The sequence below is a fragment of the Crinia signifera genome, chromosome 5 (genome assembly GCF_055691185.1).
Source record: "Crinia signifera chromosome 5, ASM5569118v1, whole genome shotgun sequence".
Lineage (NCBI taxonomy): Eukaryota > Metazoa > Chordata > Amphibia > Anura > Myobatrachidae > Crinia > Crinia signifera.
The window spans coordinates 202,150,805-202,176,389 of NC_139221.1; the positions used below are offsets into that span (position 1 = coordinate 202,150,805).

The following is a 25,585-nucleotide window of genomic DNA, read 5'->3' on the forward strand; positions in this document are numbered from 1 at the left end:
ATCACAGCTCCATTACCGATGAGGTCTACAGTATTTTATGCTGATAAACATTGCGGTTGTGTTAACCGCTTTTAAGGGTACGTGACCCATTGCTTTTATTGCTGGAAAATATCCTTGAATAAAATTGTTATACTTTTGACAATGCACTATGGAGCCCCCCTGTCTATTTTTCTAGAGAACTTTTAGCTGTGAATCCAGGTGCATTAAGAGGGAGAGGCCGGTCTAAATCAACAGACTTCAGTGCTGGTTATAGAGAACTTGGGATTTTATTATACCCTTTATTGGACTTTCGAAAAGGACTTGCGCACTTCCATCTGTGTTTATATATATATATATATATATATATATATATACAGCATAACACACACACACACATATATATATATATATATATATATATATATATCAAACTTCCAGGAGAAATGTTGTCACTGTTGGAACCACGGCTAATGCATTTTGTCACTACTTGGACTTCGTCAGGCATCTCCTGTGTGTGTGGTTTGACAGTAACAACATTCTTGTGTGGGTCCTTGAAGTCTGATCGGCAGCGCGCTAGGGGCTGTGCGGTTCCAGCCTGAAGAGCGAAACAGCTAACCGGTCTTCCCTTATATAATTCTGGCAAACTGTGTATTCCTTATTTTAATTGCATGTGAGCTTTTTATTACATAAAGTATTTTTGAAATCTATGCTCATTGTGCGCGGTCTCCCAATTTCTTGTTGTCTTGGAGCCGTGGTATTGGCTCTGTGGAGAAGAGGTGCACCATACTTTTTGTCAACATATGGATCAATTTAAATAAGGAATAGTGCAGAGTGCTATATATATATATATATATATATATATATATATATATATATATATATATATATATATATATATAAAACAAAGAAAATGATCCAAAGTGCGCCCTATAAAGTACAGCAGCTGCTCTATAAATACCCCGTTAGTGGGAGACAGAATGAGGGTAGAAATGGAGTATATAGAGAGCGCTAATGTTTTCCACCACCTAATAGATTTATCACCGATGGTTGAGACTGAATGCAAGTGTAAAACCGGAAATAATAAAAATTTAATATTTTAATAAAATTCCATGATTCACATCTAATTTTTCTTTACATAACAAAAGTCCAAATCCAACGCATTTCTTCTTTAAAAAATACTTCACCAAGGGTTCAGACAAATAAGAATCGAATCATATACATGATGCAACATTGATCCTTAAAACAAATTAGATCCACAAGATCCCATTATCTACAATGAGGTGTGATGTCTCATAATTCAATTAGTGGTCGGTATGATAATAAAATTAGAGCAATATGTCGAATCATTTTCAAGACAGTAGACACTTTAGAATTCAATGCCAGAATGGAGACACTTGGTCCCTTGGAGTTTAAAAAGGAGACGGGGTGGATAACCCAATAGTAGCCAATATCTGGAGTAAAAGTACAGATGAGCACCTGCTGCTTACCACCGGGATCCTGACCACCGGGATGCTGACCTCATCACATATATCCATACAGTAGATCCACTTCTGCACACACACTCACAGACACCCCCCCCCCCCCCCCTTATAAATCCCGTGTTTGCCCCGAGACCTATTCATTTATATAGTGTTAGTTGTGGGGTGAGTTTTGGGGGTGTGGGGCCCCTTAATCTACTTTGACTGGGATAATTCAAGTAATCATAATGTATCACTTATTTCAGTACTTTATAGCACTTTTTTTTTTTAAAGCACTACATTTTTGTGGCTGGATTGCAGCTGACGAACATTTTAGCATAGACTTATTAATTATTTATTTATTAACAGTTTCTTATATAGCGCAGCATATTCCGTTGCGCTTTACAAAGGGGACAGTGCTACAACAAAACAGGGTATTTACAGACAGTCAAAATGTAGGAGGGCCCTGCTCGCAAGCTTACAATCTTAAAGTTAGCCCCAATAAATCAAAACAAATACAAACATGCAGACTTTGCTCTACCTTCTACATTATACTGCAAGCTTCAAATAGGAATTAAAAAAACAAAACACTGTGGTACATGTGCCAATGCAAAACCCATCGTGTTCATTTTATCATGTGGTGTAGGTAGCAGAGTAACGCAGCGTTCAGTGTACAGTAGTACACAGGAGACAAACAGGAGGAGTGGTCAGATTCATTCACTAGATCCCAGAGGAAGTCTGTGCACAGCAAGAGCAGCAACAAGCAGACTGTGAACCTGATTCAGCAACACATATACTTTTAAAACTTGCACAACAGATACAACAGCAGTACTTCTTCTTCCAGATGTAATGGTGGCGATGATTATGATAACTACTGCTTGGAATATACCAACTAAGCCTCATCTATAAACCCTGGAATATAAACTTTGGCTGAAAATTGTATGACTTTTTATGACTTCCAGAAATACATCCAGAAATGTTATTATGCTGAAAATGCTCATATGAGAACTATAATATATATTATTCTATGAAGTTACTATACAAATCGTAATGCTATATTGTAGATAAGGACTGATCAGCTGAATACTACACACTGACAAATTCCTGGTACAGTACTTGTCTCACTCCTTGTGGTTAATCCTCCTACCTACTGTGCTCACCGCTGCTATGGGCTCAGTCACTTCAGCCCTGACCAGGTCTAAGAATACAGTGGTGCAGCTGAACCGGGAGCCGACCTCAGAGCGGAAGAGGAACCGGTGCAAGGAGCCAGATTGCTGGGTACAGGGCCCCCCGCAGACAGCGTGGGAGAGAGCGGAGCCGGGCGTGGTGGCACCTGGAGAGCTGTCTGTGGTGCTGAATGCTACACGGGCGCACAGGGGCTTCGGGTCCAGCACCTCTCCGCCAGTCAGCAGTGACAGCATGAACAGTAAGTGCCCTCCCCTGGCGGCTGACACTCAGTACTAGCTGCACGGTAATAACAGGTATAGGGGTAGTGTGTTGGGGTAGCATGGTGCCCTCTCAGCAACCTGTTACATACTGTATACTATTTGAACTGTATACTAAATTTACTTATTTTTACAAAATGCTAACGTTGGTACTATCTTGGACTCAGTTGTAGAAAGTATAGGCTGCTCTGGGTCATATCTGTTTTGGATTTAAATTGCCCAAATAGTCCACATGTAATTCTTTCTAAAGTGCCCATAGTTATACTATTAATATCCTGACATATTTGGTTCCATATGCACTTGCTCAAGCTTATTTGTGTGTACTGGATTATATGGTGCCTATGCCTTAATATTAACACGCTTAATTCTATTTTATTGTCATATTGAGATATATGTTACTGAAATATGTGGAATGTTATAAAATACCATTATCGATTATAATATGGGTAAAGTATTTCTTAAAAAAGAAAAATTATCATAGTTATCAGTAAATATATGTTGTTGGCTTTTTAAGTGCATATATGCTGATCCCATTTCATTTGACATACAATAATTTCATGGCATTTTCAAAATGTTGATGTTTAAAATATGGATCTATAACTATTGTTTAGATGAACATAAAAAGTAAAGTAATTCTGCTTTATGCTCTGAAGACAACACAAAATCAAATGAACAAGGATTTAGGTAGCTTTCTACTTATAGAAATCTGTGAGAATGTTTGTATACTGTAGTCTTTGTGCTATATTAAAACACTCTAAACTGATTTGGTCAAACCTGTAGGATATCTATTGGCTGATTTTGTTAAATATAGCAACAGGCCATTTAATACAGGTGTGGAGAGGTGGCCATACATGATACACATGTGATTTGTTTGCTTTTTAATGCCATTGCACCTACCAATAGCATAAAAATCATCCAAATCACATGTATTTGACATCAGGTCTGAAGCGAAGCGCGTCCCTGAGGGCATCACATTGGAGCCTCGAGTCACACCACTGGAGAGGTGAGAGCTGTCGGTTCACAGCCAAGCAACGCAGGCTTGTCTGGGATCACTTGCAACATATCGCATGCAAAAGTACCACATACAATATATCGCATGTGATCCTGGCTGCCACCCAGGAAAGTCCCGGACAGCTCAAGGGGTTTTATTATTTAAACCAGAAGAATGCTTCACCCAAAAACTACAATAAAAGTCTACTGTATCTCTGAAATAATTTCAAATAAAACAAATTCAAATACACTTAAAAATATCTTGATTTGAATGGACATATAATTGGAGATCAAGAAAATAAGAAGGAAAACAAAAGGGAAGCAGGTTACATACAATGCTTTCTAAACAGCATCCTGTGGAGCACTACTTATCTGAGTCATGACGTGGGGCGAGTGCATACTTGATGACTTTTAAGTTCTCATTTCCAGGAGAAGCCTGTAGAGCAGCTGCACCTGGTTGAGTTTGAGGGGCTTGCATCATAAGGCCCCGTCCCCGTAGCAGCAAAATGTCACGATTTGCGGGCCTGTTTGAAGGAAATGAGGCTCAGTTATGCAATTTACATCATTAAGCCCCATGCCCACTGTATACACATGGTAATCACTGCGTTATCTCATCATCCTGCCCACTGCACTAGGAAGGTGGGCAGGATGCGGGAGACCCACTCACTTTTCCAGGGTTGCAGTTGTACTTCTTGAAATATTGGGAGTCTAACTTGGTTAGGAATGGAGTTGGCACAGGGCACACTGCTGCCGCATAATATTGCTGAGTGGGATTGATATGGTCCAATCAGAGATCAATGTTGGTTCTGCTTTAAACTATTTTTCAGTAAGCAGTAAGCCTGCTCCAAGCTAATGCTTCGAAAGCTAGTCTTCGACCTTGTACAAACATGCACAAACACTTGCCTCTGTGTTTGTGCATGTTTTAGAGAAAGAGGTGTAGTTTCACTCGCTGCCAACGTATGGAGACACACAAACGGACACTAGACATAAACTGTATATAGATGATAACCAGGATGGCCTTTAGTACTCGATACTGAATTTGATGTTACAGAGCTAGTAATGACTGTTGATCTATATGGATAGTATCGTTAATCTACATACTGTATGTGGTTCTTTAACAGTTCTTTGGGACTATTGGATTTCTATTTACATATGATTAGAATGATGAAAAGCAAAAAAGCTAATTATCTACTGCCTCATTAAAAGCTGATTTATCTACCTACATTTTAAAAGTATTCCATGTTATAGCCATTTGTTTTACTGTTATACTCAAGTATCAGTAACCCTGATACAGAGGTTTTAATAAAAAATTGACCTTGGGAATTTTTATTCTTTTAAAATGTACCAGTTTTATTGGGAGATGTATCAAAGCTTTGAAAAAGTTTCAGTGGAGAGATTGAGGAGTATTTTTACTAATCCTTAGATGGATACAGATAAAGGCCCCTATTCTGGTTGATGCGGGTGGACCGCGTTTGCATGGTCCGTCCAAGCAAATCCCACATTCTCTCGGCAGAGCGTGAGTCCGCCCACAGCACATCCGTGCACGGACGGAGTCAGCAACCAACAATGGGGAGTCTGGTGTTCATATGAGCGTACGCTCCCGTGCACGGACGGTCCACAGCCTCATCGATCGGAGACAGACCGCAGCTCCGATCAGAGGCGGTGGCATACGCCCGAGCACGGAAGCGTACGCGTAACTTGTCCGGACCAGTAATTGGTGTGCTAATGTGAAAATTGGTCCAACTTCAAAGGGAAATAGAGCTGTGTAAATAAGTTTTTTGAATTGTATGTTTGTGTTGCAGTGAAAAAGTTGACACATACTGTATCAACTCCTATGAATTGTGTAACCTGTTTTCCTAACATTAAAACACACTTGCAATAAGGGTGTAGATCAGTGGTGGGGAACCTTTTTTGTGCCAAGGGCCGTTTGTATGGGGAAAAAATCCTTCGGGGGGCCATATGTAAAAATTTCTCTCACAAATTGTACTGCTGCAGCCGTCCCACGCTTCGGGTGCTGCCGCTGAATAGGACTGACAGTCTCCGGTTGCTGTTGATTAAGAGGAATCTCACGAGAACTATGACCTCTTGCGAGAATTCCCCTGTACTTGACTCCTGGCAAAGCCGCCGGGCGGGCCACTCAGACCGGCTACGGAGGCCGTATATGGCCCCCGGGCCTGAGGTTCCCCACCCCTGGTGTAGATGGTTAAAAAGTTACAAAATGGACACATTGAAACATGTGTATTTGGATTAATACAACATAAAAATAAACATACCTTGAAATGGTGAGAAGTGTAGAAAGAGAACCTTGCAATGTATTTCATGGCTGTGTATGACTTGCAGGTACTGAAATGAGGCATTTCACTAAATAGCCTGCAGCATTGCTTAATATTGCAGTTAAGTGTATGCAATTTACTTGTAATTGGCGTTATTAGCAGACCATGGCATCCGTACTAAATGCATGGTACGCTCGCTGAGCGAGGCGGTTGTCCCTCCGTGCATTTTTAGTGCACACCCCCCATGTACGCCCAGGTATACGCCCAGTTTTGCCCACTTTTCTAGCCTCTCCCCGAAAAACGCCCACTGTGAATTTTTGCTCGGGAAGGTCTGTTCATGCGCGGTGTGCTGTCGCCGTACATTCGCATTGCGAATGGTACGCATGCTCAGTTGAAAAAAAACTCCGTACAGTGCGAACGCGGTCCCACCGAACCAACCAGAATAACCGCCAAAGTAACAGACAATCAGCTCCTGTCATATTACAGTTTGTTTCTGAAAAGTGAAAGAAAGAAGCAGGTTGGTTGGAACATTATCTCCCACCAGTTTATATCAATAGTAAATAGTAACCAGCCAATCTGCTCTTAACTGTCATTTTACAAACACAGTTAAAATTGCGGTTAGGAGCTGACTGGTTGATATGTCTGCAAGGTATTGCTTTTTCAAGCTTCAACATTTGATACATCTACCAATTAGTATTTTTTAAATGTATTATATCAAGGTTTGTATTTGTAAACTGTAATGCCAATATAGAGTATAGATCTTAATCTCAACTACAGCTTGCATCATAATATAATATGATACATTTATAATATAATATTTTATCTGCTATATCTCAGCAACAATACTGTTGTCAAGGACTGGTTTTAACTTTCAGAAATGTTCTCTTTTATACAATTCCCACGGTATTGTGTGTTTCTAGGGCTGTCAGATCTGACAAACAGGAAAATCACTTGAGCTTTTTATAATGCATAGAAAGTGCAGAGCTGCTAAACGTTTTGTGACCTGGTGTATTGTCATCTATATAGTAAAGCACAGTGTTTGTGTGCAGAGATAACGTTTTCATTTATAGAATCGGCACATAATTAGGAAGTTACATTATTTAAATATATCTAATAACTTTGCAAATACAAACTATAATGTTTTATAAACTATTAAAACTAATATTTTACTTAAGATTTATCTACACACAACGGAGTTCACTTACAGATGTATGTACCAGGTTAGAGTTACTGTGAGGACAAGTTCTACCACATTGTTTTAGATCAAATAATTTACCAGCGTTCCTAAGGATTCCCAATGCATATGCCATAATTACTGTTATTTTATACAACATGTATTTGCTGCCCTAGGAACTACTCTTTAGAATACTCTGGCTAAATGTGGCATCGGTTAGTCATTCTGTCACAAGTATTTGTAAGCTTGATTGGCAGATTAATCGAGTATAATAAAGGCTACAATTGTCTCTCCAGGTCTATAAGTGCAGTACCCTTCAATAGTTCACCTGGAAGTATGAATGGTCTATGGCAGACAACAAGCAGTGGAGCTTTTCATTAGCAGCTACCCCATGAGAAGACGGATGGATCTTGGAACTAGGGATGGCCATCGTTGCCATTGCCATCGATGGTTGCTATCAATGGCAATTCTGCAACTGGCCATTGATAGTGCTAAACTATGCAATGGATGACCACCGATATTTTACATATTGATGGTTATCCATTGTTTTTGATTGATTGGCCAGTGGGCCAATCAAAACATGGGGGGCGGTGCTTCACGGGTGTCAGGGGCGGAGCTATGCTTCGTGCCTCAGCACTTTAAAAAAAAAAGGCAAAACATTGTTTTGCTGTTCCATTGATGGAGGGAAACCATCTGGTTCTCCCCCATCAATGGCAAAAGTATTCAAAATCGGCCATGAACCATCGATGATTTCAAACCATCGATGGTCAATGGCCATCCCTACTTAGAACTTAATCCATGTGCCTAACATTCAGTTTTGTAATATTCCAATATTTATGGATTTTATGATGCCCTTCAGGAGGATAGCGCAATCTCCAAATAAGTTTTGCCATATGAGAGCCAAAACATAGTTGTCCATGTTGTCTAATACAATGTCTAATGTAATAGATCTACAATATTCTATTAGTTGTTTCGGTACTCTTTACCTAGAACGGCGCCCACGATGTCCATCGCGGTCATCGGGGGTAAAAAATCGGGGGCATCGCGGGCATCGCATGCACTAAAAAGTCTGGTGCGATGCGATGGCCGCGATGCCCGCGATTTCCCCATAGGGATCAATGTTAAAATTTTTCAATGGACGCGATTTTTCACTTCAATGCCTCAATGGACGCAATTTTGCCATAGGAAACAATGTTAAATGGGCCACAGAGCCCAAATAGGCACCCTGTACAGTGAAATGTCCCCCAAAATTGGTAACGACACCCGCACGATCAACGCGAACCCGAAGCGTGGCGAGCGCAGGGAGCCCGCGAGGGGCGTCGGTACGCGTCCTCCGACCTTTTCATACCCCCACTATCCACGTCGGCGTGGAGTTGAGAATAGAATAGTGCCCGAAGCGTGGCGAGCGCAGCGAGCGCCGCGAGGGGACGCGGATACCTGTGAAGCCACACTATTCTATTCTCAACTCCACGCCTACGTGGATAGTGGGGGTATGAAAAGGTCGGAGGACGCGTACCGCCGCCCCTCGCTGCGCTCGCCACGCTTCGGGTTCGCGTTGATCGTGCGGGTGTCGTTACCAATTTTGGGGGCCATTTCACTGTACAGGGTGCCTATTTGGGCTCTGTGGCCCATTTAACATTGGTTCCTATGGCAAAATCGCGTCCATTGAGGCATTAAAGTGAAACATCGCGTCCATTGAAAAATTTAACATTGATCCCTATGGGAAATCGCGGGCATCGCGGCCATCGCATCGCACCCGTTACTGTAGTGCATGCGATGGCCGCGATGCCCGCGATGGGCGCCGTGCTAGGTAAAGAGTACCGTTGTTTCTTCTGCTTTTTTAACATGGCGGGAAAAATCTAGACCCCATTACATTTATTAAAAGTGTGGAGGTCTTTTTAAAAAACATTTTTTATTAAAAATATATTTTCAGCCATACTTTAAATAGCAATTGGGCTTTATATTAATTTTAAAAGGTTAGTGATACATGTTTCGAAATTCAACAACTTTTGCATTTTAGAACTTGATCTGCAAATAGTTCATGTACTGTAGTCATGTATTGCTTTATACGACAACTTTTGAAATTATTCCATGTCCTAATGTAATGTATGTTTCACACAAGAGGGCATTTCCATTCTTAATGTGTACATATAATAACATTCAAGATGTCCATGCACTGTCCCCCGACAGCCGCCGGAGTGGTGCGCACGAGACTCTTCTGCATTCTGTCGGAAAGCCCTGCAGCCGGCTGCCTGCTCTCCCCCACTCCCTGCCTGTCTCCCTGAAGCGGAGATGGGCAGGGAAGCACCAGGTTCCCGCTCCCCACTGCCTTTCAGAGAGGGACGCCTAAGCGAGTGAGCCACACGTGTGTCCCCATCTGCTGGCCACGCCCCCCGCCAGCACCCAGCAGCACCTGCAAGCGCTATGGATATGTCGCTGGTGGGCGCCATAGCTATGGATATGCAGCGCTGGTGGGCTGGCAGAGGCTGGCTCCATCTGTATGTAAACATTAAGTATAAATTATATTGTTGGTCAGAGGCAGATTCAAGGTTCAGGAAACTCTTTTTCTCCCCACCTTTCAAGTGCACTCAGCCCCTGTGTTGATGGCCGTAAAGCATAGCGTCCTGATAGTCAGGGCCGGTAGTAACACTACACAAAATGCCCACTATAGTAGTGTCCCTTGCACATAACAAGCACTATGGTCCTGATTCAGAGTGAATCACTGCAGCCTGCAGCAGCTTAGCATATATGATGCTTAGCAGTGAAATTGCATAAAGCAGTGCATACCACCTCCTGCCTGCATTTACTAGTGCTAAAACTGTGATGCTATTGCAGTTCTAGATGAACTTCGCAACCATCCATTTCATGGTTCACCTGTAACTGCATGTCATAACTTACTCAGATTTGCAGTCACAAGGGGCACTGCGAGGCCAATGAAACAGTGAATGCGTGGAAGTCCTTGGCCCCAACATTCCTGGGAACTGAGGCCCTGGTAAATCTGCATTCTCAGTATTATTTATGCAGGACCTTGTATTTCTTGGATTGGACAGGATCTAAGTGTATAGATGAGGTTGTAACAGAGACTGTAACTCCACATTACACAGCAGCTGGGAACAGTTTACTCTGGACTTGATTATACATTATGATATTTAAATCAATGAAGCATAGCATCCCTATCCTCAGTGGCGTAAGTTCATCCCAGTTGCCCGGAGGCAAGATAGATGTTGGTGCCCCCCCATATGCATGAATGCATGATTTCAAGCAAACTTCGCTCAGGTCCAAATTCGGCCCCGTTTTTGATGGTGGGGGCCTGCGCATGATTGTATATGCGCATGTGCAGACCCCCATTGCAAACGCCTTTGGAGATTATTATTACACATGCTGAGGCATTCGCTTAGTACATGTGCAGAAAGGTTGGAACAGGATACACAATATGGTCTGTAACGTAATGTAACACTGTATCATTTAGAATCAGTTTAAACTAAGTAACATACAGAAGTGTTCAAATAAATCTCCTAACCATAAGTTATACTGTAACCTCTTGGTAGTACTCCTATATGTATACTGTTCTATAATCAGGAAATCCTGAACCCTAAGCAAAATAAATTAGTTATCAAATAGAACGCCCGTGTTAACTAGTTAAATGATAGTCTCCCTCATATGTCCCAAATGTGAGTTATATAAAATGTTAATGATAAGAGCACAGGAAGCCAAACTGCGTTTTATGCATAATGCATGTCTTTAACAGAAGATACCTGTGTAGACGGAGGGTATGATCACTGGCCTGTGAGTGTCAGGGCTTCCCCCTGCTGTAACGACTGTGACAGGATGCAAATTTCCCCAATGTTTGGGCTTGTTCACCTGACAGCCTGAGAAGGTGGAAGGTCACAAGACCAAGACAGAGGGAGCAGGAGAAATGGGAGAAAGGGGTTGCAGGGACATGATTGTAGGGACAGGACAAAAGGAAAGGCAGGAAAGAGATGTCAGGGACAGTACAGAAGTGACAGGGTTGGGATAGAAATTAGCATCCTAATGGCCAGGATGCCATCCTTCAGAATACCAATGCCAGTATCCTGACATCAGAAGACCAGCACCTCGAAAAGGATCAGGATGCTGATGTTCAATATACCAATAGCAACCCAATCAGTGGGCATGTGGGGCTAGTGTGCAGCCGGGGAAAAGGGAGGAAGGGGTAGGAAGTAGTGGGGAAATTTTAGGTTAGGCTACGGAGAGGGGAGGTTAGATTTATGGACTTAGAAGAGGGTGTTAAGCTGCAGGCCAGGGTGGGGGTAGGTTAAGGTGCTGGGGTACCATGGTTAGATTTAGGGACTAGATGGGAAGGGCTTTGGGGGGAGGGGGTGTTAGGCTGCAAGTGACGGTTATTGTAAGGGGTATAGGATACGGGGTGCGGGATTCTCCATATTGGGATGCTGTGGATGGTATTTTGACAGACACCATCCCCACCACCAGGATATTGCATGTATCCTGTAACAAGGGACGGCTAGTACAGAGGTGTTAAGACAAGGAAAGATGGAGCAGATAAAGGACAGAGGGGACAGAAGAGAGGAGTGACCGGAACAGTACAGTGGTGACAGAAGTGGGACAGAAAGGATAGAGACCAGAGAGAGGACATAATACAGCTCCAAGACAGAGGGGACAGGGACACAATAGTTTGGATAGGGACAGGACAGAGTTCCAGGACAGAGGGGATGCATGTCACATGAAAGAACAAAGAGAACAGAGAAAGGACAGAAGTGGCAGGACCAGGCCAAGGGGACATGAAAGAATAGTGGGGCAGGATGGAGGCAGGAGTGACAGTGCGGAGGGGGCAGATACAAGACAGGCTTTTTCTTTAATGTACTCACTAGTAGTTCTGGCGCTGGTGCTTTTATATACCCGGGACTGGGATCAGCAGGTCTGTTGAAGGGCAGTGCTGGGGCGCATGCACCCTTCCCCCGAGCACCAGTCAGTGAAAGTGTCAGAGGCCGCGGCTTGATCATAGCAGCAGCCAGGTGAGCTGGAGAGAGACACATGGGAGCGGGCGGGCAGCCAGTGGGTGAGAGGTCACGCGGGAGATAGCGGCAGTAGCGATGCTGCGCAGCAGTAACGGTACAGGGAAGTACCCTGTTACTGCTGCGCAACACCGCCACTGCCTCTGTCTCCGTCTCCCACGTGGCTGGGTAGTGAATCCTGCTCTGTCACAGCCCGCAGCAGTAGCCGGCGGCAGCTGAAACTGAGGGGAGGGGAGGGGGTGCTTTTTAGCTGCCACAGCTGCCACTTTAGGAAACGGAACATCGGGAGGCAATGGAGCCAGTGCCCCCTTTGGGGCTGGCGCCCGGCGGCAGGTGACTCCATTGCCTCCGGGAGTTCCGCCACTGCCTATCCTAATCCTGATCCTCAAACTCACCCTATCCTTAAACCATAACCTTAATACACTAACCTCTGATGCAGATATAATACCCATGATATTCTAATCCTGGCCTCAGTGGCGTAACTAGATACATGTGGGCCCCATAGCAAAAGTTTTTAAGGGCCCTTATTCATTAAATAATGCTGAAAAATGAATATAGCACATGATTTCTTTGACAGGCAAAGTGGGCCCCTCCCAGCTCTGGGCCCCATAGCAGCTGCACCTCCTGCACCTATGGTAGTTACACCCTTGCATGGCCTAACATACCCTAACCTTAAGGTCCTCTCCCTGTTACCCCATGCTCTCAATACACAAGCCTAATCTGAAAGAATGTCAGCGATTAGAGCATTGCTGCGAGGTGGCATCTGCAGTGGGGGGTCCCTGGGTAATATAATAGTGACATTTATGGGTGCAAGGGCAATTTCCCACTGGAAGCACTGGGTGCTTGGCTAGGTATCTGGATATCTGACAGACAATATCTAGGTGGACACCATATGGTCAATAAAGATATGGTCGATGTGGTCAAAATGTTGACGCAAGCAATATAAGGACATGGCAATGGATGGGAGTGGCAGAGCAAAGCAGGTAGCCCCATCAGCCACAAAATGGCTTTGAAAAAATGGCTTCATTTTGGGAGGAAAATAATACTTCTGATTCTAATGTACTCAGCTGGGCAGCTGGCTCTCATCATCCTGTCATGATGCCTGGCCTACTGTGCAGTACATGTATATTTATGCATTAGGTCTCATTTGCTATCAGAGCCTCTCCCTATTCATGTTGCACATGCAGAGTAGCATTGCTAATTCAATTTTGAAAACAGAAGACCTGACCTGAGCTATTGGTTAGGTCACAGGTCGAGGCATATACACTGAGCCAGATTGAGGTTATTCAGACCCGATCAAAGTCCTGCGATTTCGCAAGCACGAGATTATCAAAGGATTGCACATGTGCATGGATCGTAGCGCAGATGCGAAAGGCCATTCAGTGAATAAATACAGCGTATTTTCTGATCAATAACCTTTTGCAAGTTGATTGACAGAAAGATGCCATTTGTTAGTGTCAGGAAAAATGTAGGCGTGTCCAGGTGTTTTTAGGGAGAATGTGTGACATTAGCCCCTTTTAGCCTGTTTTTAGGCAGTGTAGTTTCTGGGCTGTGCTCAGACTGCACACACTGGAAAAATCAATAAATGGTGAGTGAGCCATCCGCAACCCTGCACAAGGAGGGGATTTCACGCTGTCCGGGCGGTGGCTATCTGAACACAGGGCTCTGTTAAATTGCCAACTGCGATCTGGTCTGAATTAGGCCCCAAGCCTCTTCCAGGCACTGGTATATCTATAATAGGTGAATTTTGTGCAGTGCAGGGGTGTCCACACCACACAACCGGCACCCATTTTTGAATGCTCACTCTCAGGAGTACTGCATATGTAGCAGTGCTGCAGAAAACACTAGGAAAATTCCCTCTCATTGGGCCTTATTCAGATCTGAGCTCAATACAAATTTGTTCGGAAAATGGGCACTGCAGGTGGAGCAGATGTAACATGTGCAGAGAGAGTTAGATTTGTATGAGTTATTTTGTTTCTGTGCAGGGTAAATACTGGCTGCATTATTTTTACACTGCATTTTAGATTTCAGTTTCAGCACACCACATCCAAATTTAACTCTCTTTGCGCAGGTTACATCTGCTCCACCTGCAGTGCACATGGTTTTGCCCATTTTTCCAAACAAATTTGTACTGAGCTCAGATCTGAATAAGGCCCATTGTGTGGGGTTGTGCTGTACCTTAACAGGAGATGCTGCATGGCCATTTCCACATGACCAATTTTGTCTGTCTTCTCACCCACCTGTTCACTGTTCCTAGCAACACACAGGTGGAAGTAGAAAAAGAAGACATATGATTTACTCTTTTTTCTTGAATTAAATGAATCTGCGCATTGGATCAGAATTACATGCAATTTGGTCCCTTTTCATCCAATTTCTCAGCCCGATGACTCACAATCTGATGAAAAGGGCCCAAATCGCACTATTGGATGGGGGACTTAAGACTATTATACTGCTTACAGCTCTTTGCCAGGATGAGCTCTGGTCTGAAGTTGGTATTACCCTTTGGACTTCTACTATGCCGGGCCCCCAGAAAATGTGGGAGGTGTGCATGTGCTGTGCTGACAGCAGGCTTGTAGGTGTGTGCTGCTGTTTCTGCCCGGGAGGGATGAAGGGGTGTTGTACTAGGGCCCGCGCTGGGCCCCTCTGCCCCCCCTCCCCCCCCCCCCTCGGCGGCCCCTTTACTACTTCTCAAAAAAAAAAAAACTATCCAGATGTTAGCAAACACCATTTATGTTTAACAATATAAAAAAAATAGTGCTACAGTATATGTTGAAAAAATTTAAAAAATCTTGGTACTTGTTTCCTAGCACGGCCACACCGATTTCAATCGGGGTGATCGTGTCGGAAAAATCGCGTCGGTCGCATGCGATGCGACCAAATCGCATGCGATGCGACCGACGCGATCGACCCGATTTTTACATTGAATCAAATGTGAATAGGGCCCCTGGGACCCTATTTTACATTGGATTCAATGTAAAGTATTCCCCAGACCCCCAATTTTACCCCCTCAACGCCACCCCACGATTGACGTCAACCCGAAGCGTGGCGAGGGGCGGCGGTGCGCGTCCTCCGACCTTTTCATACCCCTACTATCCACGTCGGCGTGGAGTTGAGAATATAAAGTGTTGCGAGCGCAGCGAGCCACCGAGCCCGAAGCTTGGCGAGCTCAGCGAGCCCCGCGAGGGGACGCGTATAACTTCACAGGTATAACTTCACTCGCCACGCTTCGGGCTCAGTGGCTCGCTGCGCTCGCCACACTTTATTTTCTCAACTCCACGCCGACGTGGATAGTAGGGGTATGAAAAGGTCGGAGGACACGCACCGCCGCCGCTCGCCACGCTTCGGGTTGGCGTCAATCGTGGGGTGACGCTCACAATGGGGGGGCCATATACAATGTGAAATGGGTCATATTGGCCCATTTCACATTGTTTCCTATGTAAAATGGACTTAATCAAGTCCATCTCATCTTTATAATGTCCCATGTTAATGCACGCGACCGACGCGATGACCCCGATTTTGCCTTTGCCGGCAAAATGGATCTGATTTCAATGGAAATCGGGTCCATCGCGTCCATCGTGTACCTTAACTTTAAGGTACACGATGGACGCGAATGTGGCCGTGCTAGGAAACAAGTACCAAATTTTTTTTTTGCATTATATTGGGGATTATATTGTGGTGATAATTCCTAAGGCTATTTACTATTTATTTCATTATTTCCTCCCTGACCATCTAGTTGCTGTCTACCCTTTTCTCTATAAGGTTTGTGCTGTTTTATTGCTTATGTGGCAAACACAACCAATCAGATTCTACTTCTTATTTATTTAGCACCTTCTAGAAGATTATAGAATCTGATTGGTTGCATCATCAATATGGGCAACATCCAATCTTCAATAGAACTTCCATCTTAGTAAATGTACCCTATAATATCTGTAGCTTACATCAACGAGCTATTCCAGGTAAATGCTCACTTTTTGCGTCTTGGTAACATACATTTTAAGGTATGTATAATTATTTTACAATTTAAAGTTTAGAAGAAAATGTCAAACGCTGCACCCACAGATGGAGTGAATTCCCTGTGGGTATATTCTAGAGCCACACAAGCGGTGTTGTTTGTATTTTTGGCGATCCTGGTATAAATAAACACCTGAGGGAGCAGCTTACACCATGTGAGAAATGTCATTTGCAGTATACAAATGTACTTATTCACTACAGACTATGCATGTACAAGAAGGGTCCAGCAATCGCATAGCAAAAGTGGCTGCCCTCGCCCAGGGCCAGATTGAGGCTCAGGGGGGCCCGGTGCACTACACAAGGGGGGGGGGGGGGATAAATTTGTGCATACCTCCTAACATGACTCATTCCAGGAGGGACAAAATAAATGCTCTCTGCCTGGACTTCCCTTTTAATGGGCAAGATGTAATAAGCCTTGAAAAGTGATAAAATGGAGACCACCAACCAATCAGCTCCTAGCGCTCATTTAAAAAAAAAAAAAACTTGTGTGACATAGAAGTTAGGAGCTGATTGCCTGGTGGTTTATCGCTCTCCATTTTATCACATTTTAAGCTTAGTACATCTGGCCCCAATATATGATTCGCACCAGCAGCCTCTATACTACTTAAACAATAGGACAAGAATCAGGATAGCTTGTTATGTCACACTGCTCAAACAGGGGACCTACTGACAGAGGGGGGCCTGGGGTACAGTATCTCCTGCGCCCCCCTTAATATGGCTATGCCATCACCTACTCCCTAAGCGCAAATGCCTTTGCCACTCAATCAGGCAGAGGCATTCGCAATTAAGTAGGAGACTGGGCCCCATTTTCTAGGCTTGGCCAGGCCAAGGACTGCACCACGAGGCATAGTTTCTTTGGCCCTGCAAGCCACCCTGTGAAGGCAGCCTGTGTAATATCAGACTTACCAAGGCTGCAGTTGCAGAGGAGCGCAACCGATAGTCGTGCTTTATTTTGCGTAATTTCCCATTGATACCCTATTGGCGTTTGGGAGCGGTGACACCCAACAGTTCAGAAACAAGGCATGTTGGCCCAGTGTTGAGTATGTGCCGGATCCAATGGCTGCATCTTTGGATGCAGCTTCATTAGCTTAAGCAGTATGTCAGCAGTGTAAATTTAACGGCCATTCTGAGTATCCTGAGGGCCAGCTGACCATTGTTTAAGCAGATGCTCCAATGCTGCATCCGGGCAGATCAGAGAAGCAGACAGGAGGCATCTATTTGCACATTAGCATATTATTGTACAGATGTTGCATTCAAAGATGCAGCTGCTGTGTGATCTGTGTACATCTCCTTATCAGACCCCTAGGGGTAAAATTACTCAAATGAGAGTTCTAATGAGGATGGAATGTTGCAATAGCAACAGATGGAAATTCTACTACTTATTTATGTAGCACCACTAGAAGCACACCTACCAATCAGTGGCATGTCCGGAAATTTATCGGAGCAGCTCTCATCCCGATAAATTTCCGGGCATACCACCGAAGATGTTAATTTAACATGGTGACTCTTGTAGACCCCTAAATTCGCCCCTGCTTGTAATAGATGCCTCCTGCTGCATCACCTGTAGCAGTGATGGCAACTCGAACCACATCTGAATCATTCCATTTGCCTTTTTCCTTCTTGTACTTTGCACGTTAACTCCGACTCAACAATGCAAATGGAAATCTTTGTTGCTTGTTTGATATCAAATGAATTATTATTATCTAATAATCTAAATTATTATCTGTATTAAATTATCCTATTACTAGAGAAAAGCAACATTTGTAACAACTATCCCCAAAAATAGTTACTACTAAATTTGTTAGGTTTTGTTGATGGAGTTTGAGTGCAGCACCAACCATTTCAGACAGCAGAATGAATGCGTCTCATCTATACAGTGTACTGTGGCTATACATGTTCTTAGCTCAGTCTGCATCCTAACTGTATACATATGAGGTGACAGTTCCATATGATTTGTAATCCTTCCCATTGGGAGTTTCATATCCACAACCTCTGGCTGCTATCTTCCAGAGCTGCGTGGTTGCACTGTCAGACTTTCCATTTTCCTTAGAGGGCATCTCATTTAAGGAATAGCATCAATGTTCTGACTTCCTAACACTGTTTTCAAGAACTCAGGATCATATATATATAGAGGAAAAAACTTTCATCTTTTACGAAGCACATTTATGCCAGACTGGTTTATTGCTGGAGTCTTTTCTTTTTTGAGATGTGCTTTCTTTGACACTGTAATTTACGCTTGCTTTTGGAGATAATCTGTGCAGAACAAGGCAGTGTAAAGAGATTCTTTACCTTTTATATCTCGAGGATTTTCCATGGCATCAAAGAAGTCAAGAGAAGCTGTGTTATCAGGGCTATTGGCAGCAGGTATTTGTTCTAACATTTTTTTATTCTATTTTACACCAACAATTCTAGTTGACAACTATATTATGTATATTGTGACACTAAATGTGATTTTATGTGATTGATTGATTAGAATTTGCATATATGAGATTGTTTTATTTGTATGATTATTCTACACCAGAATACCATAAACCATTAACTATTTAGACATTGTTTTAATGGTTATATCTCAGTATTTTTATCCAGTGTGTTGTGAATGTTTTGTTTTATTGCAGTGTTTTGATTTTTAATGTGTAGAATATTCTGTGGCTATTATATATATTGTACAATATTTTCAGAATTACTGTACATCCAGTACATAGGGATTTACACTTTGAAAGCGCTACCAATTAAATGGTTTTATCTAGCTCTTTAATAGATACAATATATTGTGGGTTTATTATATTGCCTTAAGTCAGGGGTGTCCAAACTTTTTGCGACGAGGGCCGGATTTAGTGAAATGTAAATGTGTGGGGGCCGACCATTCAGCCTGACATTCTTTGAATCATTGATCACATCAGAATGGTCCCCCACTCTGCCCCCATTCACTCTATGTCCCCCAGCCTGCCCCTTCACTGTATTTCCCTCAGCCTTCCCCCATTCGCTGTATGTCCCCCAGCCTGCCCCTCCTTCACTGTATGCCCTCCATTCACTGTATGTTCCCCACTCTGCACCCATTCACTCTGTCCCCAGGTCTGCCCCCCTTTTCTTAGTGTCCATCAGTGCCTCCATTCATTGTATGTCCCCAAGCCTGAACCTCCTTCACTGTATGACTCCCATTTACTGTATGACCCCCATTCACTATGTACCCCACTCTGCCCCCATTCACTGTATGTCCCCCAGCCTGCCCCTGCTCCCCCTTCTCTGGATGGCCATCACTGCCTCCATTCACTGTATGTCCCGGAGCCTGACCCTCCTTCACTGTATGTCCCCCACTATGCCCCCATTGACTGTATGTCCCCCTGCCTGCCCCCTCCCTTCTCTGTATGTTTCCCAGCCCCTTGTGTGAGCCAGCGGAAGGAGAGGCAAAGCAGGAACTGCAAGGACAGGAGATGCTTGGGCTCCCCTTGCTGCCCTCCTCCACTCTGCATGTTACGGGAGGAAGCTTCCCCCTCCCCAAACACTGCTGTCACTGTGATTGTGGAGTAGGGTGATATACGATTGCAGCAGCAGGGGTAGGACTCCAAACACTGTGGCGGCCAGCACCTCCTCACTGCAGCAGACAGCAAGGTAAAGGTGCGCTCGCCGGGGCCTCACCTTTAGTGTCCTGTGCCGTGCTTCCCACATCTGATGCTGTGCCTGCTTCCAGCTGGAGGCTGCGGGCCACTTGAAATGACAGCACGGACCACAATTGGCCCCCGGGCTTGACTTTGGACATGCCTGCTGTAAGTCAAATCTCTGAGAAAATGACAAATTTTTTTTGGGTGAATTTCAGTAATTTTTGTGCAATTTAGTAAAGGGTTACCAACTTACCACTGAATAAAATAATTTACATAATTACTGGTGCTTACCACCATCACCATAGAATATTAAGTGTTCGTGGAATTAATACATCAAGTGGCAAAAGCAATGCCAACTTAGGTTGGTGGTACTTACTTTGCTGTACTTTTAAATTGGAATCCAGTACTGCAGAAGAGGCTTCCCTGGATTATTCACAGCCTTAGAACACTATGCCAAGCATTGGGCTGCTGGTAACATGGAAATAAACATAGATGGCATTTGTATTCGTACTCGCAGGCATCACTGGAATGGTAAATAGCCACAGTTCTTCATTACGTTTTAGAAAAACAAGTTACTGCCACCCAACAGCTACCAATGATACATAGGGGGGTATTCAATCCCGCCGCTATTTCCAAAAGGAGAAGGCGCCTATTCAATGCTGTCTTTCCCAACAGCATTGAAGAGGCAGATCGGCAGAAAGGGCCCGTTTTGTCGGGGCCGTTTTGCCGAGAACGGCCGTGAATTGGCGCATTCACGGCCGGATCTCGACAATCAACAGTTGTTTACGTGGACACATCTCCTTTTCGCCGATCGGCAGGTGGGACATTTAATACCACCTGGCGATTTGCAGTTGAGCAAAATAAAACAGGCCAGGGTCACGGCTATTGGGACTTAAGGACAGTCGTGACCTGGGATTGAATACCCCAATTGACTTTAACATATTAAGCAAAGTCAGAATTACATTTGGGCTTACACTGTCACAGACTAAGGGGGTGATTCAGACCTGCTGGTATGTTCGCATCTTAGGGAGCAGGTAAATGCCGCCCGCCATCCGCTGAATGTGTCAGCCGCCAGCCCCAAACAGGCATGGGCACGCATGCATTCAAAGGGGTACGCCCAGTGTTTCTATGGGTGCGCCCTTAAAATGCTGGCCGTTCCCCTTTTTCCACCCCATGCCCGCCCATCCTGGAGCGACCACCTTGGAGCCTTTGCTCCGGGGGTTTGCACATGTGCACATTTACCCATGCACTAACCCCAAACATTGTTCTGGGGACCGAATTCAGCCCGTTACAAGTGGGTCTGAATCACCCCCTTAGGGGGATATCTTATTATGCACAGTAAAACATAGATGTTTAACTGATGTTTTTATTGGGTTATCCTATAAGACAGTCAAACCTGTGTATTTTCACTGAAGCAGCCCTGTTTTCGCTGAAATCAGGGATTTGGCTTCACTTGCCTGAGGCAGGCAAAACAGAACCCCAATAAGCCGCAGCTCCTGACAGCTTACTAGTGAGCCAATTACCTTTGATCAGCAATCAAGGGTTTGAACAATCTATGAAATGCAATATTTTTACAATTAGGTTAATGTTACTTTTCTGATAATGACAACATGCTTCACTAACTTGTACTTACTATTAATTTGTAAATAATTATGTAGCCTTTATATACAGTGCAGCCGAGGTATATGGTCATGTCGACAAGGTTGACATGCATTGGCTCGGCCACTGAAGGACGACATGGCTTAGGTCGACACATGAAAGAGGTTGATATGACTTTTTCATGTTATTTTGAGCCGACCATCCACTAGGGCATGGAGGGAGAATAGAATAGTGTGAAAAATCTACAAAAAACGTTGAGGTAAAAGAGAATTTATTCAATTTTGAAATAAGGCTTTGACATACAGTAACAAAATGTGGAAAAGGTGAATAGTTTCTGATGCACTGTAACTCAAGGGATCAAGCTGGGACATTCCCTGGTTGGCCACTTTCACACCAGCTTAGTCCCTGCATTTTCTGGTGTGAGGGAGGAGAGACAGTGCTGGGAGGGCGCCTGTGGCACGGTGCCCATGCATCCTGCACCAGCGCTATTTGCGGGTTGTTCCCGGGGGCCGACCCGGGAAGTTTGGCTGGTGTGAAAGGCTTCTCAGCACCCTAGGCAAAACTTCAACCTACTGCACCCCCATGCCACCAATAACCACTTTTCAACCCCTAAAGGCATACTTGACTAACATTCCGGAATTGCAGCCCCACCCTGGGAATGGTGGGCAAGTCCCCTGCTTTCCCTGGAGGCCTTCCTTTGCCAACCTCAACAGAGTACAAGAAGAAGGGGGCAGCAAAGTAGGGAAGTATGCCACAAGGGAAAGTATGGAGCCAAGTTCTTAGAAGTTCCAAAGCAGGCACGTGCATTAAGTATAACAAGGATCCTCATAGACATCTTTGATTTTTTAATAGGCAGACCAGATGGCGCCCAGTGCCCTAGGCAACTGCCTAAAGCTGCCTAATGGTAGAGCCGGCCCTGGGTATGATTGAAAACAGCTAGACTCCTCGTTCCACCCAGCTCCCTGTGTTACAGTAGGTTCACTTTGTCTGTATGGGACAGGTTGAAGAAACACATGGATTTTTACCGTAATACTCATCCCCTCTGACCCCCAATTGGTGACTTTATCAAATTCCTCTTGGATGTGTCTAACCATATATGCAGCCTTGAAGCAGATATCTCTGTGGGGATTTTGCTCCTCGCTCTTTCACACACTTACGTATGTGAGAAAACAGATTTATAAGTTTAGCATCAGTTTGTTTACTTACAAGTCACCAGCTTTATCGAACCCTTTAGTTAATATGTATCTACAGCTATCATTATATCATATATATAATATGTATCTACAGCTATCATTGTATCAGTGCCATATCATCTCCTATCTACATCAATAACTCAGGGCAGAAACTAGGGTTTCCGGCGCCCGGGGCAAGGCAGTCATTTGGTGCCTTGTCCCCCCCCCATTTGTCATTTGGTGCCTTGTCCCCCCCCTTGTCCCCCCCTTGTCCCCCTCCTCCTCTGACGGGGGGGGGGACACACACCAAATGACCGCCTTGCCGCCAGAGACCCTCCCTCCCCGCTAAAAACATACATACCTGTGTGCAGCCAGCGGGGGTCCGGGGACAGGCAGCGGGGTTCCGGGGACTGGTGTAGCCACTGTAGCGGCAGCTTGACTCCGTCCATCTCCTACTAGCGCAGCGGCGGGAAGCACTGATGACTTTGAAAAGACTTGCTGGACGCTGAATTCAGCCAATCAGCGTCTGGCAAGTCTTTTCAAAGTCATCAGCGCTTCCCGCCGCCGCGGTAGTAGGAGACGGACGGAGTCAAAGTAAGCTGCCGCTACAGCGGCTACACCAGTCCCTGGAACCCCGCTGCCTGTCACCGGACCTCCGCTGGCTGTCCCCGGACCTGACAGCGCCCCCCCCCCCTCCAGCGCCCGGTGCGCGTGACCCCCCAGCCCCCCCCCCCCCCCCCCCCTAGTTACAGCCCTGAATTACTGATGATGCTGAGTAATTTGAACTTTTTGGGCAATAGCATCTGGGGGTTGATATAAATGAGGCGATTTAGGTTCTCATTTGCTACTGAGTGGCTAAGGCCTTCATTGATACTAATATAAGAGAAAATGCATTGGAGATCTATTCGCTCTGGTATCTTGTCTCTACAAAGCTGTAAATATTCATTATTTTCTGACCTCTGTTTGCAGCAATGTGCAAACAAAGCATAGATGCCTACCCTCCTGCATTCTGCAGGAGACTCCTTGAAATAGCAGCAATCTCCCTCCCTGCCTCATAAGTCATTTTAAATTACACACCCACGCTTCTAAGTGCCATGTTCACAATCTCTTTTCATAATCTCTCCATATATGGAACTAGACACGCCCTTTGGGTGGAGCATGACACCCCCCCTCAATGGGGCGCATTGCAAAGATCTGTTACCAACTATAATCTCCCTGAAACTTGTTTTCAATAGTAGGCATGTATAAAACAAAGGTATCTTTCAACATATATGGTGGAACTACCCATATATCTCAAACTTTTTGGATATGGGCCTTTTCTTGTTAGGTAGAACAATCCCAACTGCATACCTTCATGGCGTCACAAAACCATGCAGTAATCTTTTCTGAATTGGAATCATCTCTGGATTTATTTTTGGACATATTTGATATGCTTTTCCCTGTAGAGCAAACTTTTGTAACATACATCTGAGACTTATGCTGGCCATGCACTAGACCAGTGGTTCCCATTCTGAGGTACTTATACTGAGGTCTACTGCAGACCAGTTGGGGGTACTTGAAAATAATATTGGTAATGGCTGAAGAAGAGTAAGAATCCCCCTGAAGAAGTTTCCTATTGCTGTGGAGATGGACCACGTTGCGTCACTTCCGGTTCCATCTGGGTGCAGGGTGCAGCTAAGCCTCTGGACCCATTTTCACTTCACAACCTTCACCCATGATAGATATACCTGTGCTATATTAAATTATAACCAGCAGATGTTTTTACCTAGGGGCTGCAGGACTGCAGCCCCTCCCCAGGTAAAATCAGCCACTGTATGAAGCCAGATGCAGTCTGTCTGACCTGCCAGCCACCCAAGCCAGTCCTATTGGAAGGTGTTGCTCCGGGATGTCTTGGGTTCTGTGCATGCGCAGTACCGAGAACAATACTGCGCATGTGCTGGACCCTGGACTGTGAATATACTTCCACGGAATGCTACCGAAGCAGCCCATAGATGCTGGGGACCAGCGCATGCATAGTACTGATGAAGCTACTATGCTTGCGCTGGTCCCACAATGGGGGTCAGGTTCAGCAGTGTGGTCCACCAGGCACCAGCAGTGGCGGTAGTGAAAAGGGGGGCCCGGCATCGTGGCAGCCCCCATCCTCCACAGATGTAAGAGCCGCCACTGATTATAACCCAGTATTTGCCATGCAGCACTTTATAAATCCTAGCACCAGTGTCACTCCCCAGAATAGAAAGCATATGCTATACCCCAACCCCCTTGCTCCCCACATGCCAACATTACATGATATACTGTAAAGTTGTATGGGACACCAAAATCTTTTTAACCCATTGACTAAAAGTTCCTGACAGTAGTGACATATATATTCCTCTTGCATATGTCGATGTACTTTGATTTGCTCTGATTCATCATGTACAGTATTAGCTCCAGTTCACCTCACCCACTTTCTATTAATCATCTACAATCTCTGTGAGAGCAGCAGGAAGCACAAACCACAGAGAGAAAAAACTAGGATGGCTGAGGAAAGACAACATGTGGGGGTTTATCTATACTTCTTAGAGCTCACTATTATTTTTATTTGGTGAAGTGTGTTAATTTTGTTTTGTGTCTTTTAGTTAACTTAATATTCCCTAGTTTCTCTGACCTTCATTCATATTTCTTATTGTTTGTCAGCTCAGTGCAACTTTGGTTTGTGTAGCAGCTCAATATGTTGATCACTATCATTATCCTGCTGCATACACCTACACCTCAATAACTAGTACTGTAGGAATGGGTAATATGGGTAATACCGTATGCTGCTAATGGTACAATCATCCCTGCTACACATCAGTTGCCTGTCTCTATGGTATATATATATATATGAAACAATATAGA

At 44.5% G+C, this 25,585-nt stretch overlaps 1 protein-coding gene across 3 annotated transcripts in view; it reads left to right on the top strand.

The window, feature by feature from the left end:
- The first annotated feature begins 2,282 nt into the window (after window positions 1–2,282).
- Window positions 2,283–25,585, top strand: part of PDE1C (phosphodiesterase 1C) — a 790,350-nt gene continuing 767,047 nt past the window's right edge. Inside the window, exon 1 of one of the 3 annotated variants that reach the window (XM_083188441.1) lies at window positions 2,283–2,862. In XM_083188441.1, the coding sequence (XP_083044567.1) occupies window positions 2,604–2,862 (259 nt within the window). In that variant the 5' untranslated portion in view covers window positions 2,283–2,603. Of the gene's footprint in view, window positions 2,863–18,336; window positions 18,706–25,585 lie in introns of those variants that run through there. The other 2 variants (XM_083188444.1, XM_083188443.1) reach the window with 2 other exon arrangements.